General features: G+C 44.8%; 1 protein-coding gene across 8 annotated transcripts in view; it reads right to left on the bottom strand.

Annotated features, from left to right (window-relative positions):
* The window catches only part of VEPH1 (ventricular zone expressed PH domain containing 1), a 554,211-nt gene that overhangs the window by 472,511 nt on the left and 60,254 nt on the right, over positions 1-21,446 (bottom strand). For all 8 annotated transcript variants that reach the window (XR_013276867.1, XR_013276866.1, XM_077488095.1 and 5 more), the window contains exon 4: positions 15,810-15,984. Coding sequence is in view for 6 of the 8 variants with exons in the window: in XM_077488095.1 (XP_077344221.1) it covers positions 15,810-15,984 (175 nt within the window). In the remaining 2 variants the exon portion in view is untranslated. The remainder of the gene's footprint in view (positions 1-15,809; positions 15,985-21,446) is intronic.

Genomic DNA, 21,446 nt, shown 5'->3' with positions numbered 1-21,446 from the left:
TATGGCCTACTCCAATGACAACACATTATTTAAAGGGATAATAAACGTGCTGTTTTTTTTGATCCATGTTTTTCCTCCCATGCTCGAGCAACATACGCACCCCATGCGGGGAGTGTGTGGTGCGCTCTGTGATAAGCGAGTCAAGGAGACTCGGCTGATCATAGATCGGAGAAGGGGCTGATCCGGACCCTTTACCACGTGATCAGCTGTCAGCCAATGACAGCTGATCACATGATGTAAACAGAGCCGGTAATCTGCCATTTTTTCTCTTCATGTTGACAGCGTGAGAAGAAAAAAAAACTGATCACCGGCTACTGTCAGAGGGACATTGGTCCCTCACACAGAGAGCCACCTCTGCCTCATCTGTGCTCACCAGTGCCACCTGCCAGTGCCACCTATCAATGCCCACCAATGCCACATATAAGTGCCGATCAGTGCTGCCAATCAATTCCCAATCATCAGTGCTGCCCATCAGCGTTACCTACCAGTGCCTTTTAGTGCAACCCATCAGTGTCACATATCAGTGCCTATCAGTGGTGCCTTATCAGTGCAGCCTATCAGTGCCCATAAGTACAGCTTTATCAGCGCACAACAATGAAGGACAAAAATTACCTCTTTGCAAAATTTTATAACAAACTATGAAAACAGTTTTTTTCTTTTTTCAAAACTTTCAGTCTTTTTTTGTTTGTTTAGAAAAAAATAAAAACCCCAGATTAAATACAGCCAAAAGAAAGCTCTATTTGTGTGCAGTGTTGCATGACCGCGCAGTTGTCACTCAAAGTGCGACAGCGCTGAAAGCTGAAAATTGGCCTGGGCAGGAAGGGGTTTTAAGTGCCCTGTAGGCAAGTAGTTAAGTAAATGGTTTTTTTTTTCAGGATTGATTGTTCATCACATCATTGTCACTTCTTAATTTTCCTTATTAGTCCCAAAAGATATAGCAATGTTTTGCAGCTCTTTACATCAACTCCTTTATTGGCCAACAGTGACAATGTTGACCAGACCCTTAAAATAGTACAGCTACAAATCTAACCCCATAGACAAATTAAGCACCCGTAATTAATGGTAAACAGACCATTTACAAAATATGCACTCATGTACATTGCCAAAATCATGTAAGGTTAGAGGAAATATATTGTTGGTAGACTGAAAGAAATGATGGCGGCCTCAAACCTCACCACTCTCCCCACCTGAAGAGCCTTTCTCTGCTTTGTAGACTACTATAAGTGTTCCACAAAGGGCACACACTGACGACATCACTCCACATTGTTTTTTTTTTTTTTCAGTTAGAACCAACATGCTAAAAGTCCCTGCTTAAAGCTATACCTTTCTGAAATGTTTGACTCTAAAAAGGCTTAATCGCAGAGATTAGGGCCCATCAGGGGATTTTCAGCCTGGCAATTCTGACTGAATGAAACTTTTTTTCACATGGACTAATGTCATTGTTGTGCACCCTGTAGAACACTTACTGCAGGAAATATATGGCTATTTTCACAAAACAAAAAAAGTCACAAGAGAACCATGTACAGCTAGGCATATCAGCATAAAAATAAAACCCTAAGGTGCTTATTATTGCCAACAAAATGACCGTAGGATGCTGATCTGCTAACTAGCAAACCCCAGCAAGAATGCAGCTGATCCCGCTCAGCACATGCCCAAATGTGTTTGTTCAAACACAGCTTAAGCAAAGTCGCCATGTAGCCAGAATGCTAAACAGGTACATACACATCAGAAATTGACACAAAACTGCAAATGATGGAGAAATAAAAAAAAAATGTATAAACCAGGCAGAGGGTGATCAACAAAACCGTGTGAAAATATGAATAATAAAATAAAAAGGCTGAAATCATGACACAGTAAGAGGGTTAGAAAAAAAAAAACGAAAAAAACAAGAAGCATTTGTTAGTAGGCGGCAGATACAAGCACCCATCATTTTCAAGAATAAAAATGTATGAATAAATACACCTATCATCTAAAAACATGCCAGTGTTAGAGCCATGCAAGAACAATGTTGTGAAATTGTGGATCCAAAAGACTTCTTTACTTGATCTTGGGACATGCTCTATCACTTGATCACTCGGTTCATGGATTTGACAAGGAATCTTGGCAAAATGTAAAGCCAATGTAAGCCTTGATGAGATTCCTGGCAAAATGTGAAGCCAATGGTTTATTGACATCTATTTTGTTGAGCTCCCTTCAAGGCTAATTATATATCAGACCAGTGTTTTTGGAACCTTTTTTTTTTTTTAAAGGTCTAAACATTTTTCCCTATATAAACGAGGAACAAGATCACTTCAGGAGATACACAAAAGTAGGTTTCACAAGTAAAAAAGAAATCCCAAATGTTGTATGGTTTTCCTTTTGTCCAGCAAAATGATGGCTCTGCCTTTATTGGCTGGTTTAATAATTAAATTGAAACCATTCCAAAGTAATTTGGGGACCTGTTACTCTTTTTATCATGTAAAAATTAGCTTTCATAAGACTGGTAGAAGTATGTTGTATTTCACTGTTTGGATACAACTATCCATGCTTTTGAACTGCCCAGGGGGCATAAATTCATTCTTAACCTTGAACTGCCCCATCTAGTTAGATTAAGTCACTGGCTCTTTTTTAATGTGAGACGAATTGTTTAATCTTTAACATCTGCTCAAACTTGAATGAATCCTATTCAAATTGGAAAGCATTTAACTTTACTTTTAGACAAAAGAAAACGCCTGTACCTAATAATTATATTTATTTGCAATGGTCAAGACAAAAAGATTTATGACTGGGGTTTCTTGAATCCTCTCTTAGTATGTGGTATTCTGGTAGACATAGTGTACACCAATAAATAAATAAATGACAGCATCAATAAATGACCTGGGCATTCATTCAAGGTCTCATGAAGGTCTCATCCTATTTTTGGCAACATAGTGAACCTTGTATCTTTTCTAATGTGTTTTGTTTATTAAGAAATTAATTGCAGCAGATAGAAGAGATGGAATCTTGAGTCACATTGGGTTTTTGTGTAGTTTACATGGGTATATTTGATAAATACAGTACAGATTACGAGGTTACCCATGCTTACTCTGGTCCATTATGGCATGATAGTGATTTTGCTCTTATTTTATAATAAAAAGAAAAGTTTAGTTAACTTCTTCAGATTCGCACTATAGCCGAATGACTGCTACAGCGGTCCTACTTTGCCCGAGCGGTCTGCGCGCCCTCCTGCAGGGCACACGCGGCATGCTCTGTGATAAGCGAGTCTATGAGACTTGGCTGATCACTCGGGTGATCACAGATCGGAGTAAGAAGTTGATCCCGACCCCTTACCACATGTTCAGCTTTCAGCCAATGACATCTGATCATGTGATGTAAACAGAGCCGGTAATCGACTATTTTTTCTCTTCGTGCTGATAGTATGAGGAGAAAAAAAAAAGATACTGTGCCCAACAGTGCCACCTTATCTGTGCCTATCAGCGCCCATCAGTGCAGCCTATTAGTGCCCACCATTCCCGCCTCATCATCGCATATCAATGAAGGAGAAAAATTACCTGTTTGAAAAATTTTATAACAAACATGAAATTATTATTATTTTTTTTTAATTTTCCAGATTTTTTTGTTTGTTTTCAACTCTCTTTTATTGTTTTTAAGAAAAGATAAGGACAACATTTAACAAAGAACAGTTTCAGCTTCAAAAGCAAAGTTTAACCACCTCAATACAGTGCACTTACACCCCCTTCCTGACCAGACCAATTTTTAGCTTTCAGCGCTCTCACAGTTTGAATGACAATTACTCAGTCATGCAACACTGTACCTATATGAAACTTGCATCCTTTTTTTCCACACAAATAGAGCTTTCTTTTAGTGGTATGTAATCACTAGTGGGTTTTTTTATTTTTTTGTGCTATAAATTAAAAAGAAAAAAAAAAATTTGTGAAAAAAAATCCTTTTTATTTGTATTTTATTTTGCTAATTAGTAATTTTTCTTCATACATTTTGGCCAAAATTGATACTGCTACATACCTGGTAAAAATAATGCAAATTAGTGTATATTATTTGGTCTTTGTGAAACTTATAGAGTCTACAAACTAGGATGCCAATCACTGAAAATTGATCACATCTGATCAGGCCTTCAGTACATCAGTTGTATCTCATTTCTTGAGGCACTAACAAGTCAGGAAAATACAAATACCCCCCAAATGACCCCTTTTTCGAAAGTACACATTCCAAGGTATTAAGTAAGTAGCATGGTGAGTTTTTTTAAGTTGTAATTTTTTCCCACAGTTCTTTGAAAAATTAAGATTTTTTTTAATTTTTTTATTTTTTTTTACAAAATTGTCATATTATCAGGTTATTTCTCACACACAGCTAAAACATACAACAAATTACACCCCAAAATACATTCTGCTACTCTTCTCGAGTATGGTGATACCACATGTGTGAGACTTTTACACAGCCTGGCCACATACAGAGCACCAACATTTAAGTGGCACCTTCAGGCGTTTTACGAGCAAAAATTACACATCTCATTTCATAACCACCTATTACACTTTTGAAGGCCCTGGAGTACCAGAACAATGGAATTGCCCACAAAATGGCCCCATTTTGGAAAGCAAACACCCCAATGTATAATCTATGAGGCATAATGAGTCTTTTGAACGGTTCATTTTTCTCCAGAAGTTTTTGGAAAATGTGGGAAAAAATGAAAACGCATTTTTTTTTAAACAAAGTTGTCAATTTATAAGATATTTCTAACACATAGCATGTATATAGCAAAAATTACACCCCAAAACACATTCTGCTACTCTTCCCGAGTATGGCGTTACCACATGTGTAGGACTTTTACACAGCCTGGTCACATAGATAGGCCCGAACATTGAAGTAGTACCTTCAGGCGTTCTAGGAGCATAAATGACACATCTCATTTCATTCGTACCCATCACACTTTTGAAGGTCCAGGAGTACCAGGACAGTGGAATTACCCACAAAATGGCCCCATTTTGGAAAGAAAACACCCCAATGTATATTCTATAAGGCATGGGCTGGTGACAGGTACTCGGGTACTCTGATGGCCTGGTGACAGGTACTCGAGTACTCTGATGGCCTGGTGACTGGTATTCGGGTACTCTGAAGGGCGGTGATAGGTACTCAGGTACTCATATGGACTGTGACAGGTATTCGGGTACTCAGATGAACTCTGACAGGTACTCAGGTACTCATCTGGATTGTGACAGGTACTCACATGGACTGACAGGTACTCAGATGAACTGTGACAGGTACTCAGATGGAATGGGACAGGTACTCGGGTACTCAGATGGGCTGTGAAAGGTACTCGTGTACTCGGATGGGCTGTGACCGGTACTCGGGTACTGGGATGGGCTGTGACAGGTACTCGGGTACTCGGATGGACTGTGACAGGTACTCGGGTACTCAGATGGACTGTGACAGGTACTCGGGTACACAGATGGAGTGTGAGAGGTACTCGGGTACTCTGATGGACTTGACAGGTACTCGGGTACTCTGATGGACTTGACAGGTACTCGGGTACTCTGATGGACTTGACAGGCACTCGGATAATCCGATGGACTTGACAGCTACTCGGGTACTCAGATGGGCTGTGACAGGTACTCGGGTACTCAAATGGGCTGTGACAGGTACTCGGGTACTCAGATGGGCTGTGACAGGTACTCGGGTACTCAGATGGGCTGTGACAGGTACTCGGGTACTCAGATGGACTGTAACAGGTACTCGGGTACTCTGATGGGCTGTGACAGCTACTCAGGTACTCTGATGGACTGTGAGTGACAGGTACTATGATGGGTGGTGACAGGTCTTCTTTATTGGGGGGGCAATCAGTGTGATTGGTGTACACTGTAAGTGGTAACGAGATGTTACCGCAATCTCCTCCTCACACACGATCGTTACCGCAGTTTATTTACATTTAGTGGGTAAACAGCTGGGCAATGGCTGTTTACCAGCATCGGGAACACGCCGCCACCGACGTGCACGCATGGCACAGTCGCGCGCACGCACCGTGCACAGTGGGGGTGTAACCCTCTGTGATTGGCCGTAAATTCATCACGGCCGATCATGTGGTAAACAGCCGAGCGGTGTCTCCGTGACACGCCACCACCGAAGGAACAGGGATGCGCGCGCATGATCGCGCGCATTCCCTGTTTAAATGGGAGGCCGTCATATGACGGCCTCCCGCCACAAGAGCCGTGCCACCTGCCCGTCATTTGACAGCCGGCGGTCGGCAAGCAGTTAAAAACTCATCCTATAAAAATACAATCATATACATTACATATTTACAAAACACATTACATTTAACACTTAACAATTAAGATTATACATTTAACATTGAGACTATCCAAAATGTATAATATATCTCTCATCCTCTAATACCTCAAAAAAAAAAAAAGGATTTTGGGAGGGTATCTACAAATGTTGGAGTTTCCTATATCTCCACCTATCCCATGGTGATTCCCCATATTTCTTGCTTAGTTCACCTATTGTACACAGGGCATTTCCCTCCATAACATCTTTTAATCTTAATCCATCCGAGAGTGTCCACCTCAGATATAACTTGTTCTCCTTACCTGGGAGGAAATAGTTTGTACCTGACAAGGGCATTAACGGGCTGTTATATTGCCATAGCCTAGTTTTAAATAGATTATCCCAGGCTCTTATGGTTTCTTTTGTGATTTGAGCAACATCACCAGGGATGTCCCTATACTTCCCGGGTACCCACATTATTTGACTTAATTATCTTCCACACAAATTTTCTTCCAGTGATACCCATTTTTTCTGAGATGCACCCAATAGATCGCCCTCCGTCACAACGCTGCCTCATGGTACTTCTCAAAGTCTGGGAGGTATAAACCCCCCTTTGACCGTGGCCTTGTCAGAGATCCATAAAAAATATGTGCTCTCCTGTCCTTCCATATAAATCTTCTGACCAACCTCCCGAGGGTCCTGTAACTGCAGGCATCATTCAAATATCACCATTCAAACTGAAATGAATAGGTTGCCCTAAATGTGATGCTACCTCTCCGTGATCTCAGTCAGTAAAACTGTGATTACTGCATCCTGATACAGATACAAAATACACTTGGGGTTTTTCCTGATACATAATTATTTCTTGTTCTATAAATTTGGAGAATGTATAATTGTAAAGCTCAAGTTCTAACCTCCTTTTCACAGCCTTTTATGATGTTTTAGGAGGTCAAAAGAGGTGTCAAATTGGTGGTAATGGCAACGTCTGAATCAGTGCGAAGCCGCATTTGCAGTGCCGCACCGATTCCCAAAAGTCGTTTCTGTACTACTTTTGGCGATTTTGGGGTGCGATTTCTATTGACATCTGTGCAGAAACCTGCCTCCGATCACTGGGGAATGAATTAACCGATTGCCTGTTCCTTTTCACTAAGCTTCCAGCACCAAGAAGAGTGCCCCCCCCCCCAAAAAAAAAAAAATACCTGCAGGGGGAGGATAAAAATTATGCTATGTATAAAATTATGCCATATATCAAATGTGTTTATTTGAAGTGAGCTTACAATTTCAACAGCTCATCAGCTTGTACAAAATGTTATTTTTCAAATGAACAGGGCTGTATTTAGGGTTTGTGCTGTCCTAGACACACTTAAATGATGACACCATCTCATAAAGTACAAAATTTGTTGAAGATTCCTCTTTTGTCCCTGAATTCCTGCCAAAAAGTGTATATTCTTATATTTTTTTGTTTCTTCAGCTGTCAGAAGAAGCATACCCTTTTACAATGCTCAGCTATGAGCTGAAGACCATGGATTTTATTTTTTTGTCCAGCCATTCACAAATACATTACAAACAAGGTTCTGCCTGGAACACAATTTTTTCAATTTTTATGGCCAAATTTACCTCCAAATGTAAGGTACCACTATGGGGATAACATTTGGGGATAAGATAAGATTTGCCCCAGTTATGCCACCCTTACAATGGTACTATAAAAATATCAATACATCTATCATCACAATCCCTTTGTTTAACATATCTTTTTTTAAGGTATATAGATGATATAGTCATATGGAATGCCCATATTTCCACTGTTCCAGACTTTGTCACATGTTGGAACAATGACTATGGTCTACCGTCACATCCAAAAACCATTTTAAAAACACCACCACGCCACTAAATGGAAAATGAATATTCCCCACAGCCAATTTCAGCACCTATGTAAAAATTGCACTCTTGAGACTAATTACATGTATCAGTTTCAAAACAAAAAATTCATTAAAAAAAGGCTACCAAACCAACCTTATTGAATAAGCATTCTTCTTACACCCGGGAGACTATAGACGAAAAACAAGCTCTGGACTGACGCACTCTTCAGAAGACCACTTTCTTTTATTGGAAAATCACATCACAGCTCAACAAACACAGCGAACAAGGAAAAATTGATTTTCCAATAAAAGAAAGTGGTCTTCTGAAGAGTGAGGCAGTCCAGAGCTTGTTTTTCATCTGTTGCCAGTGGTAATAGCCAGCATCTGTGGCTTCCCAGCCAAAGAGACAGTTTACAGCCTGCATGTGTGCTCCTGGAGCGGTGAGATCCCTTCTCCACCCGGGAGACTATAAGAGAGACAAAGCTCCTAAACCCAATGGGGACCCAGTATCTGTTCACTTTGTCACTCAATTTCAATCTGAAATACAGATGTATGGAAAAAATCCTTGCTAAACATTGGAATATCCTCTTACAGGACCCAATATTTGGGCCATTGATCCCCACAAGACCTATGGTCATCTACCAAAGAGCTCATAACAAACAAGAGCCATATAGCCCCAAGTAAACATTAAACCAAAAGTTGAAAAAAAGCATACAAGGACCCTCCACTTTTTGTGCAATCTGTTTGGTATGTTTTAATGCTGCAGGCTAAAATGTTGGACATGTCAATTTGTCCAACACAGGCAAAAATCCATTGCAGCAAACAGAAAATCCCATTCCATTTCTTAGGCTCTTAGAGCCATATTCGGCGAACATTGCCAGGCTATAGAACAGATTTGTAACAATTATAGTGTTCCCAGACATATTAAAACTGTCCATGGGCAATCCACTACAGAGCTTTGTGCCTGAGTCATTGAAAGCACACCAAATGACTGCACAAAGGCGAAATAGTTCAATAGGCACTGTGAGCAGGAGGGCCTACTGGATTTTTTCTTTGAACACCTTAACTCCTCACAGGTGAATAGGGAGCTTGAGCTTAACAGAGTCAGATGGAAAACTTGTTATAATATAAGATCTACAATACATTCCCTATTTTGCAATACTATTCTTCAAGACAATCCCAGGAATGTGATAAGAAACCCATGGTATGATATTCTGAATTTGTTATGATATTCTGAATTTTAATAGGCAAGGTACACCTTATTATAATCTACTACTACTACAATATAGGTTATCTTGTCAGAACCAGGCATATTTATAGAATCCCAAAGCAGAGTCTTCACTACATAATTAGTTTTAGCATATGCTATGTGTTTCTATAGTTCTATTATTGTAATTCAATATTCCATTTCAACTCACATAGTTTATCACACATTTTCTATTCTCCAGTATTTGTTATTGTTACCTTGGCAAAAACAAAAACAAAACAGCACTCTCTGCTCACCACTGCTTTAAATATATTTCATCTCTTGCCCAATCCTTTCTTTTGGCTTGATAAAGGGGTAGCCCGTGCCCTGAAACACGTAACCCACTCCGCAGGGTGAAATAAACTCTGGAACTGATAACTAATACCTATCTGTCATAGCAAGAGAACTTGCGTTCCAGCCTGACAGCGGTTCTCATCTTTTCAAAAGCAGCTTCCTGGCACTACTCTACATCTACTAGACATTTTCCTGCCAATCTTTGTAGACTGTGAATTGCTCCACCATGCTTCTTCACAGTGCAATTTTGTTTTTTAACCCCTTTTTAATAAACATTCTACATTTAGATGGTGACGTCCTCTTCTGTTTGTTCCTAGTATGTGTATTAGATGACTCAAGCCCTGGTTAGAAGAGCAGCAACAATCTCCAGCAATGACTGTTTTTGAATATAGTTTGAATATGGTTATACCATTTCCTTCCTGCCCCCAACTTCTAGCTCTATTCTATACCTAGTGGTCGTTAAGTGCAATTAACCTTTGTATCCACTCTCTACACCTAGATGACTATGTCTGTCAGCACCCCCCAACTTAGCACTCTGGATCCCGCTCAGGCCGATGATATGCTGGTGCATTCTCTGATTTCCATTATGGCAAAAGGAAACGGTGTCCTGTACAGCCTGAGAAAATGCAGTGTCACTCCCGCGCATGCGCACAGGAGCCGACACAAGTGACATATCACCCTGATCTGCGGCCTGCTCAGTGCGCCTGCGCGCCGCTGTTTATGGTGCATGCGCCGTAGACAGCGGTGCCTGTCTTTTTGTAAATATCTCCTAAACCGTGTAGGTTTAGGAGATATTTCTTGGACCTACAGGTAAGCCTTAATCTAGGCTTACCTGTTTGTAAGGGTTTACAACCATTTTAAAGCCTATCTCCAGGGAAAACAGTGGGGCTGCCTTCATACTGTGAGTGACCTGTTCGTTATTGTCTAGGAGGCTGCAAAGAGCAGTTTTACTTACTGGTTCTTCTGCTCCCCAGCAGCTGGGGTTCTCCTCTGCTCCCCTATAATCTTGGGCATTGGACTGTCCCTTGGTTTCCTCATGTCCAATGCAGGGCTTTGGGCTCTGCTTTGGTCTTGATGATATCAAGGAGCTTTCCACCACTGGAGCATTGGGAGGAGAGGAGCCTGAGGGAGTGGAGAATTGGGTAAATAAAAGTGCAGTTTGCACTTAAAGTGGTTGTAAACCCTGCTTGGTAATTTTTACCTACAGGTATGCCTATAATAAGGCTTACCTGCAGGTAAAATGAATATCTCCTAAATGTGCACCGTTTAGGAGATATTCACCCTGTGTGCAGCCAGTGATACCACTGGCACATGCACTCTGAAGGTCCGACATACCTCGCCAGAACTTCAGAGCTTTGTGCCAGAATGTCATTGCGGCTCTGGCCAATCACAGCCCCGGAGCTCGCAAACCCGGAAGAAAGACCAGGGGAACATGTCAGTCCTCTCAGCAGTGACTTTACAGCCCTGGAGGGCTTCATTCCAAGGTGAGTATTTCATGGCATAATGTGCTAGTATGCAATGCATACTAGCACATTATGCCATTGTCTTTCAGTTTTTTTTTTTTTTTTAATCCACAGTTTACAACTGCTTTAACCTTTGCAGTGTGTGGACAGCCACACTAGGGGGGGCATTTTAGTTTTCTCTGGACTTCAGCTTTATGTTATCCTATTTGCACATAAACATAGATGAAACTTAGTCTATATCTTTTTTTTTTTTAAATAACATATGCTGCATTTGCAATACATGCAATAATACATGCATGTTTTATATACGTAAATGACTGCTTCACCTAAAAAAAATCCTGAATACCGGACCCAAAATCAAACTTCATAAAGAATAAAGTCTGCCATCTTTTGGAAATTTAAATGTGAACAAAACATATGATAAAGTGACAATCAATACATTTTATCAAACAATGAATGACCTATACTATTTATGCGTTTCTCTGGACCCGCTGCCATGTAGACTGAACTGTTTTAATTGCTTGGTTTTTTTCCTTCTACAGGTAAGTGCAATAACTATTATATTAAAATGTTATTCATAATTACTGCACTATGAGGCTTCTTCCTTTCTGCTTTTAACCAATGCCTGTTGTAAACCCTGCTTGGTAATTTTTACCTACAGGTAAGCCTATAAAAAGGTTAGATAAAATAAATATCTCCTAAATGTGCACCGTTTATGGAGAAATTCTCCCTGCATGCAGCCAGTGATATCACTGGTGCATGTGCTCTGAAGGTCTGGCATACCTTGCTGGAACTTCAGAACTTTGTGTCAAAATGCATGGGCGCAGGAGTGACGTCATTGTGGTTTGACCAATCACAGTGCTGGAGCTCGTGAACCCAGAAGAAAGACCGGGGGGAACATGTCAGCCCTCTCAGCACTGACAGTACAGTCCTGGAGGGCTTTGTTTCAAGGTGAGTATTTCATACTTTGCTAGTATGCGATGCATACTAGCACATTATGCTATTGCCTTGCAGGTTGTTGTTTTTTTAACATCCGTGGTTTACAACCGCTTTAACCTTTTCTGTGTGGGGACAGCCCCACTACAGGGGGCATTTTACTTTTCCCTGGACATAATCTTTATGTTATCCTATTTGTACATAAACATAGATCAAACCTAGTCAGAGGCGGCTCTAGGCTTTGTGAGGCCTTAGGCAAAATTTAGACACGAGGCCCCACTCACGCCCATAATGGATAAAAAAAAAATTCAAGCAAGTAAAAATGGCTGCAGAAAGATGCGTGGATCTAGCCCACAGGCGATCAGCACCACCTCCAGAGCACCCTCCTCAGATATATGCAGCCAATACAACATCTGGGACAGGTGACAAGCCCTCTAGGATTTCCCCCTTTGCCTTGGGAGAATGGGAAGAGGTGTCATTGAATCATTCCACATCCACAGAGGAATGAGAGTGGGGGGATCCCAGCGCAGTGAGGGAGGGTGACAGGGAGGGAAAGAGAGTGAGGGAGCGGGGGAGAGAGAGAGGGGGGAGGGGAAGAGAGGGAGTGAGAGAGGGAGAGGGAGGAAGAGAGAGGGAGAGGGGAGGGGGAGAGAGAGGGGGGAGAGAGGAAGGAAGAGAGAGAGGGGGAGGGGAAGAGAGAGAGGGAGAGGGAGAGGGAGGGAGGGGGAGGAAGAGAGGGGGAGGAAGAGGGAGGGAGGGAGAGAGAGAGGGGGAGAGAGGGAGGAAGAGAGAGAGAGAGGGGGGGGAGGGGGAAGAGAGAGAGAGAGGGGGGGAGGGGAAGAGAGAGAGAGAGGGGGGGAGGGGAAGAGAGAGAGGGGGGAGGGGAAGAGAGAGAGAGGGGGAGGGGAAGAGAGAGAGGGGGGAGGGGAAGAGAGAGAGGGGGGGAGGGGAAGAGAGAGAGGGGGGGAGGGGAAGAGAGAGAGAGGGGGAGGGGAAGAGAGAGAGAGGGGGAGGGGAAGAGAGAGAAGGGGGAAGGTAAAGAGAGAAGGGGGAAGGGTGAGAGGGGGGGAAGGGAGAGAGAGGGGGGAAGGGTGAGAGAGAGAGAAGGGGGAAGGGAGAGAGAGAGAGGGGAAGGGAGAGAGAGAGAGGGTGGAGGGAGAGAGAGAGAGAGAGGGGGGAAGGGAGAGAGAGAGGGGAGGGGGGAAGGAGAGAGAGGGGAGGGGGGAAGGCGGGAGAGAGGGGGGAGGAAGAAAGAGAGAGGGGGAGCGAGAGAGAGAGAGAGGGGGAGCGGGGGAGAGAGAGGGGAGAGAGGGGAAGAGAGGGGAGGGGGAGGGGAAGAGAGGGGAGGGGGAGGGGAAGAGAGGGTAGGGAGGAAGGTGGAGAGAGAGATCTCTAGCCCCGTTCCTGTCTGTAGCCCCTCCTGTGTACCATGTCCCAGTCTGCAGTGCCTGTCTATGGGAAGCTGTGTGTGATGCTCGGTACGTTACCTTCCATGCCAGCAGGGTGTTCATGACGGCCAGCAGCAGGCAGGGTCCATTCTCAGTCTGGGTGGGGACAGTGTCCTGCTCCTTCCAGAGGATCTGGTACCTTCCATCTGTCCTCGTTTTCCGGCCCGAGTCAGCCTGTACTCCAGTCCTGGGAAGTCTTTAGAGCTCGTCTCCAGGACTATCGATCCTTGCAAGTCTCGCTGCTCAACTTGCCCACCAGGCCCGGACTGGGACAAAAAATAGACTGAGCAGCCCATAATAGCGGTCTCTTCCACACTCCCCAGCCTGAGAGACCCCTGCAGCAGCCTAAGTGAAAAGAGGGGAAACCTAGCAGAGCTGCCCGGGGGTGAACCCAGAAAGAGAACCAGAAAGAGAACAGGGGTGGCGGAGAGCATTGGAGTGAGGCTGAGAGCAGCAGGGGGGGCAAGAGTGTGGGGGGCATGAGCACTAGGGGGAAGAGAGCACTGGGGGAGCTAGGGCACTGGGGGGGTGCACTGGCGGGAGTGGGGAGCCTGGCAGGGGCAGAGAGCATGGGGGGTGATGGAGAGCATAGGGGCCAGAGAGACCTGGGGAAGGGGCAGAAGAGCATAGGGAGGGTGGGGGGTGGAGAGCACCGGGGGAGCTGGATAGCACAGTGTGGTAGAGAGCATGGGGGAAGCCAGGGAGAACGGGGGAGGTGGGGGGAGTTGGAAAGTACTGGGGGGAGCTGGATAGCATAGTGGAGTGGAGAGCATGGGGGGAGCCAGGGAGAATAGTGGGGGCTGGAAAGCACAAAGGGGAGCTGGAGAGCACTGTGGGGGGAGCTGGAGAGCACAGGGGTAAGTTGAAAGCACAGCGGGAGCATGGGGGGCAGAGAGCACTGGGGGGGGGGGACTGGACAGCACAGGGGGCAGAGAGCACTGGGGGTGCAGTTAGAACTGGGAGAGGTTAGGGAGCACGGGGAGCAGAGAGCTCTGGGGAGCTGGAGAGCACTGTTGGGGGGAGCCAGGGAGCACGGGTTGGTCGGAGAGCACTGGGGGGAGTGTATGGGGGAGACAGGGAGGACCAGAGAGCACTGGGGGGGGGGGAATCAGTGGGGGGGGGAGCCAGGGAGCACAGAGCACTGGGGGAGAGGTGGAGAGAAGTGGGGGGGCGACTGAACATGACAGTGGGGGGAGAGCATGGGGGGAGCCAGGGAGCACAGAGCACTGTGGGGACCAGAGAGCACTGTGGGGAAGCACTGTGAGGGAGCACAGGAATGGGGGACTGGACAGCACAGTGGGGGGAGAGCACGGGGGGAGAAGTGGGGGGGGGCTGGACAGCACAGTGGGAGAGCACGGAGGACCAGAGAGCACTGGGGGGAGCCAGGAAGCAGAGAGGGTATGCAGGGAGAACTGTGAGGAACCAGGAAGCATCGGGGCAGTAAAAGAGTTAGATAGGAGGAGCTCCGGTGATCCCATCCCAGCGCTTGCTGCAGCCTGGCCGACCCCCGCCAGAGATCGTGAGTGCCCGGCCGTGCCGCCCTCCTGTGTGCCTGGATAGGAGGAGCGGCGGGGACAGCTGCATATGGAGGAATTGAGCTTTCCATATTCTTTCTGCAGCCGGCGAATGCCCGCAGAAGAAGCGGTCATTCAGCGGCTGCAGGAGGAATATGGAAAGCTAAATTCCTCCATATGCAGCTGTCCCCGCCGCTCCTCCTATCCAGGCACACAGGAGGGCGGCACGGCCGGGCACTCACGATCTCTGGGGGTAGTCGGCCAGAATGCAGCAGGCGCTGGGATGGGATCACCGGAGCTCCTCCTACCCCTTCACAGTCATAGGGCAGGGATATTTTCCGCAGCCTGGCTGGACTCCTGACCCCAATAGGCAGCCGGCCAGACGCGGAGAGGCCAGGTGGGTGAGCGGCGCGGGCTGCAGGAGCAGGAGCAGCTCAGTTTCTTTAGGGCCCCACATGGACTTGCGGCCCGCCCGGTGTGCCCTATGGCTGCCCGCACGGCATTTACAGATGGCACCTGGAGCCTGTTGTTCAGTCCAGTGATCGAGCAGATGTAAATTAGGCGGCCACGAGGCCCCTGTGAGGGCGAGGCCTTAGGCGGCCGCCTAATTTGCCTAATTAGAGAGCCGCCTCTGAACCTAGTCTATATCTTTTGTAAAATAATAAATGTAGCATTTGGAATACATGCAATAATAAGGCATGGTTCACAAAATTGTAGCATAATAATGCCTTTTATTATGACTCTGTATATTTACTGCAGCCAAAAACAAAGTCATATGCAATAACCATTAGTACCTTGCAGGATGCTCCTTAGAATTGCCTCTGTGTGATTCACCAGCAGATCTGCTTTAGCAATGGCTACCAGAGAAATGTAACTCGACATGTTTCTGCACAACTCCTTATTTCCCTGCTGAAGAAATCTCACTGCAAGCGGTACTGCCAGGGACATGATTGAAGGCTTGTTATAATTCTGCCAATATAAATTGTAAAATAAGTTAAGTGATGTACACAAACGTAGTTGTAGAAATTTCCAAACAAGCATAAATTGCTAGGCATCCGGAGTACATTTATATACTTTTACAGGTAATTCCCATTAAATGGAATAAATGAACAACTGATCAGCCTACAATCAGTACAATACATCACGCTGTGTGTGCCAGTGATTTGATTATGTTGTCGGTACACCGTCTTTATGTAGAGTTTTTTACTTATCAACTTGTGGTTTTTTGATTTGCAGTATTTGATTTTGAAGGAAACAGTGCCCCAACACATGATGGGCACACATACATCAGAAAAAAAAATGACAAATTAAAAAAATATATAGCATATATAATTGCTAAACATACCATATTGTTTTTGAATGTAATTAAAAATTACCTTTCCTTTTCAATTTGCACGCTTTCATCTTTTTTAAGATGTAATGCAATATGGCAACCTGAAAGACTTCTGTACACAGTTGGTGTACAAAACATCCCCAGAAATGTAATTTTCTGCTTGTGTGGTTGACTGATTTTTTCCAGAAGTGTGGACCAAGATTCAAGTGACGTTTTAGGCATCCTTTTCAATTAAATTTTTTTTTGGTGAAGTGCTCCTAAAGGGTTCATCACTCCTAAAGCCATTCAGACACTGCATTGTTCTTAATTAGAACACTGCAAGGGTGTAGCCCTCTTTTGGGGAAGGGTGGGGGGGTTGGCTATGAGAAATGGCCCTCCCCAGACAGAATATTGCACTTAACCTATAGGTCATTTAGAGGATCAGAACCTTCACCAGGTGGAAGAGTGGGTTTGATAATAAAGTTGGCAGTACCTCCATCCAGGACAGGACCTCTGTGAACAGAGGGGATTCTCTTGCTGGGAAATGAATCAATAATCTAAACAAAGTATTTGGTAGAAGAAGAACCACTGCAACCAGCATATAACATTAACCATCGACATACAGATGCACACCGGTATAGAAATAATACAAGTTTTATATAAGAAAAGATGAATACAGTACATACATTCAATATACAAACAGCTATTAACAGCAAAAGGCCCTCTAGGTGTCCTGGTGTAATAGTGCATATATACCCAGGTCCGGTTGCAGGGGCACCTGAGGATGATATGGTGAATGCCTTTGTGTTGGAGACCTGAAGCTAAGATCTCACTTGCAGGAGCTGTGGTGTGGCACTGGAACTGTGACACTGGAACTCAGAGTCAGCCTATCTACTCTGTGCTTTAGTCCCTCCCCAACAGTTTCTAATCTGATATGTGACAGAACCTCTAAGCTTGTGATACCAAAGTGGCCAGTGGAAGCTATAACCTGGCTCTAGCCCATGCTGGTTATTGAGCCCTAAGCTAAACCTAGATACAGAATCCAACACAGAAGGGACAAGGTTAACTAGAATAACAAGCTGCATAGAAAATACTATATATTGCATTAAACATATTCACCTACCAATATACTACAAACGTAGAAAATTAAATGACTGCCGCACCTAAAAAATCCTGAATACCGGACCCAAAATCAAACTTCATGAAGAATAAAGTGTGCTGTCTCTTTAAAATTTTAATGTCAACAAAACATATGATAAAATCAACAATCAATATGTTTTATCAAACAATAAATTACTATACAATCGATGTGTTTCTCCATAAAAGACATCCTTGGGTATGTGAGATTAAAGGATGCCTATTGTGGAGAAATGCATCAGATGGAGCTAGATCTGTGATGTCATCATGCACGGGCATGCTGGTAGGACCCGCGGCCCTGCAGACTGGACTGCTTTAACTGCTTGCTTTTTTCCTTTTACATGCAAGTGCAATAACTATTTGAATAAAATGTTTTTCCTAATTACTGCACTATAAGACTATACATTTTATTTTATATACAGTAGCAAAGACTTAGCTATCTGGCACTGTGCATATGAAACAATAACAAAGGCACAGTAGAAATAATTTGTCTGTTGCAAGGATTTAAATATACATTCAGAAACTACAGTTAAGCTATTAGATCATAGAAATCCCTTCTGTCTTGGGGTGTAGGTGCATTGACAGTACACATGTGTCTGAGACTCTCTGTCTCTCTTCGCTTTCTCCCTCACAGCCCAGCCAGCATAAGCAGGAAATTACGTACAAAATTGTACATAAATCTATGATAATAACAGCTAACAGTTGAGGCAGTAAAAGTACATCGGGTGACGGATACTGAAAAAGCCACTCCCACTCACATTCATTTCACACATAGCCAAACAGCTATTTCTATTATAAGGAGGAAAGGAAGGCCTGGGGGCTCTGAGAAGGGGAAGTGGGGTGGTGTCTGAGGAGGAGAGAGAGGATGTATGGGGGTCTGAGGAGGAGAGAGGAGGTCTGAGGAGGAAAAGGGGGTCTTGGAGACTTCTGGGGAGTAAAGAGGGGAAGGTCTGGGGGATCTGAGGAGGAGAGGGGGTCTGAGGAATAGAGAGGCAAGATCTGGGTAGGTCTGAGGAGGACAGGAAGGTTTAAGGGCTCTGAGGAGGAGAGATGGATCTGAGCAGTAGAGAGGGAAGTGGGTGTGACGAGTGAGGAGAGGGGGTTTGTGGAGTAGAGAAGGGGGTCTAAGGGGTGTGAGGAGGAGAGGAAGGTCTGCGGGCTCTGAGGAGGAGAGGGGGGCTGAGAGAGGGGAGGTCTGGGGGAGTCTGGGGAGGAGAAGGAGGTCTTGGGGGTCTAAGGAGAGGAAGGTCCGGGGGGCATCTGAGGAGTAGAGAGGGGAGGTCTGGGGGATCTGAGGAGGAGAGGGGGGTCTGAGGAGTGTGGAGGGGAGGTCTGGGTGGGTCTGAGGAGTAGAGGAAAGTCTGAGGACTCTAAGGAGCAGAAGGGAGGTCTGGGGGGGTCTGAGGAGGAGAGTGGGGTGATCTAGGGGCTCTGAGGACTCTGAGAAAGAGAGGGAAGGTCTGGAGGGCTCTGAGGAGAGGGGATTTGAGGAGTAGAGAAGGGAGGTCTAAGGGGTCTGAGGAAGAGAGTGTGGCTGAGCAGAGAGGGGAGGTCTGGGTGAGGGGTCATCTGAGGAGTAGAGGGGAGGTCTGGGGGATTTGAGGAGGAGAGGGGGGTCTGAGGAATAGAGAGGGGAGGTCTGGAGGGTCTGAGGAGAAGAGGGGGTCTGAGGAGTAGAGGGTGAAGGTCTGGGTGGGTCTGAGGAGGAGGGGGAAGGTCTGAAGGCTCTAAGGAGGAGAGGGGATGTCTGGGGACTCTGAGGAGAGGGGGGTTGAGTAGATAAGGGAGGTCTAAGGGGTCTGAGGAGGAGAGGAAGGTCTGAAGGCTATGAGGAGGAGAGGGGGCCTGAGGAGGAGAAAGGGGGTGTCTGGGGGATCTGAGGAGGAGAGAGGGGAGGTCTGGGGGGTCTGAGAAGAAGAGGGAGATCTGAGGAGAAGGAGGGGGTCTGAGGAGGAAAGAGGGAGGTCTTAGTTGTCCCCTTCCCCTTTGTACTCAAAGATCACAGTGAGGCAACTTGTTCCTCTGTGACATGTCACATGACAAAGGAAGAGGAACAATGGCAGTCTGCCCGCCACAGTAGCACCATGCTGAGACTGAGGAGAGTTTTCAGTATCAGCACCTGCTCTCTATTGCCACCTGCAGGTTGGAGGGAGGAGAATGCCTATTCCCCTCCACATCTGCAGCTATTGGCCACTGCTCCTTGTGATAGGAGTGACAATCACTACTGTCAGTGAGGAGCAGTATGAGCGCCCACATCGCTAGTGGGCCCCCCTTCCTCAGCATGATGCTCGCACAGCCCCCCTTTGTCCTGGCCCTGGCTGCCACCACCTGATGCTACTTCCCGCTCGGGCTACAGCTCTTACAATCCAGCTCTCAAGTCAGGTATCCCTTTGCATCCAGACACTGGCTGTGAGCAACAGTAGCCGAAACTATAATCATAGCATTGGCAAAGGCAGCTGGTAAGATAGAAAAAAGTTTCAAAGTTGCCGATGCATATAAACAGTACTTTTACCCACTTTGGGCTCAGGGAAATTTTTGGTGTAGATTTTTTTTTTATAATCCATGTGGGCAGTGTGTGTCAGGGCACACTAGGCCCCCTTTTCTCTGGGCCATGTTCTCCGCACACCCTGCACATATTGATGATAGACCACTGCCATGTGGCCTCTTCAAGAGTGATTGCCATTATGGCTGTGATGTCTATGTCACAACCTGTTTTTGTTTTTTTGTTTAGTTAGGGACCGCTAAGACCACAGTATAAATTAGGGAGTTGGCATGCTTATTTATTTACCCCTGAATATTCTTTTTTAGATTATACCAGGTTTGTAAAAATCCTTGCAATGTACATTGATCTCCCAGAAGGGACTGTTTTTTCTCAACAAACATGGTGTTACTTTACGAAGGCTTTTCTATGCATAATTCCCTTGGTACCTCCACACATCCTGTAAACATTGTAAACTGTTTTTTAGTTCCAACGACCAAGTCACACTTGTCTGTTTTCCTTCCTGTAGTAAAACATGTGGATTTTACTGCATGAAAGGCCAATCATAAAGAAATTCCATTCACTGAAAATAAAAGTGCTACTGTACAGTATATGCATAAGCTTGGAAGCAGATGCTAATCCTTTTATTCTTTCCTTATTGACAAGTACTACGATCTCTCTCCTTCCTCTGTTGTAAGAGGAAGGGGAGGGATCAACACTGTACACAATAGCATGCAATCACTGTGATGATCAATAACAGGTTTGACATGGTACCCAACCCTTGGATTAACTTGGTAAAATTTGTCTGTTTATTGAGCCATCTAATGAAAGCTTGGTACACAGTGCTTACGGATTATAAAAAGGCACTGTGTAAATAATGGGTCATAGATCTGCTGCCTAAAGTTGTACCCTGGGAGAAAAGTGATTAATTACAGTTATATATGCAGCGCTTTACCAACATGTACATTTACATTAGTCTCCGACCTTGAGGGGCTTACAATCTAAGGTTCCTATTACACATCCATACACACTAGGGCCAATTTAGATGAGAGCCAATTACCCTACCAGCATGGCTTTGAAATGTGGGAGAAAACCGGAGTACCTGGAGTGTCTGCTTGTTCTACCCACAAGAAGAACAAGCAAACTCCATGCTGATAGCATCTAGGACATAATTTGAACTGAGGATATAAATGCTGCATGGCTGAAGTTCTAACCACTTAGTCACTGTACTGGATCCTTAGCCATTTGCAAAAGCTTGGTGAACTGAGTCTAATATCTGCTATAGCAGGCATAACTTTTTTTTCATATCCTTGGTATAAAATTTATTTTGAATTACATGTGTTAGTTAGTTACTGAAAGTAAAACTGAAGATAATTTTAGAATACAGTCAGATTTTTACTTTGTAGATGTGGAGAAAAGGTGGGCCAACGCAGCCTTTGAAATTCAGCGTGTTCTGAGTACAATAACATATTACCACTAGAAGATGATTTTACCAGCTATTGA

The sequence above is a fragment of the Lithobates pipiens genome, unplaced genomic scaffold, assembly GCF_037356315.1.
Source record: "Lithobates pipiens isolate NorthernLeopardFrog02 unplaced genomic scaffold, aLitPip1_a1.2 Scaffold_18, whole genome shotgun sequence".
Taxonomy (NCBI): Eukaryota; Metazoa; Chordata; class Amphibia; order Anura; family Ranidae; genus Lithobates; species Lithobates pipiens.
The sequence above is the reverse complement of the archived record's forward strand: the minus strand, read 5'-3'. Positions and strand labels throughout refer to the sequence as shown.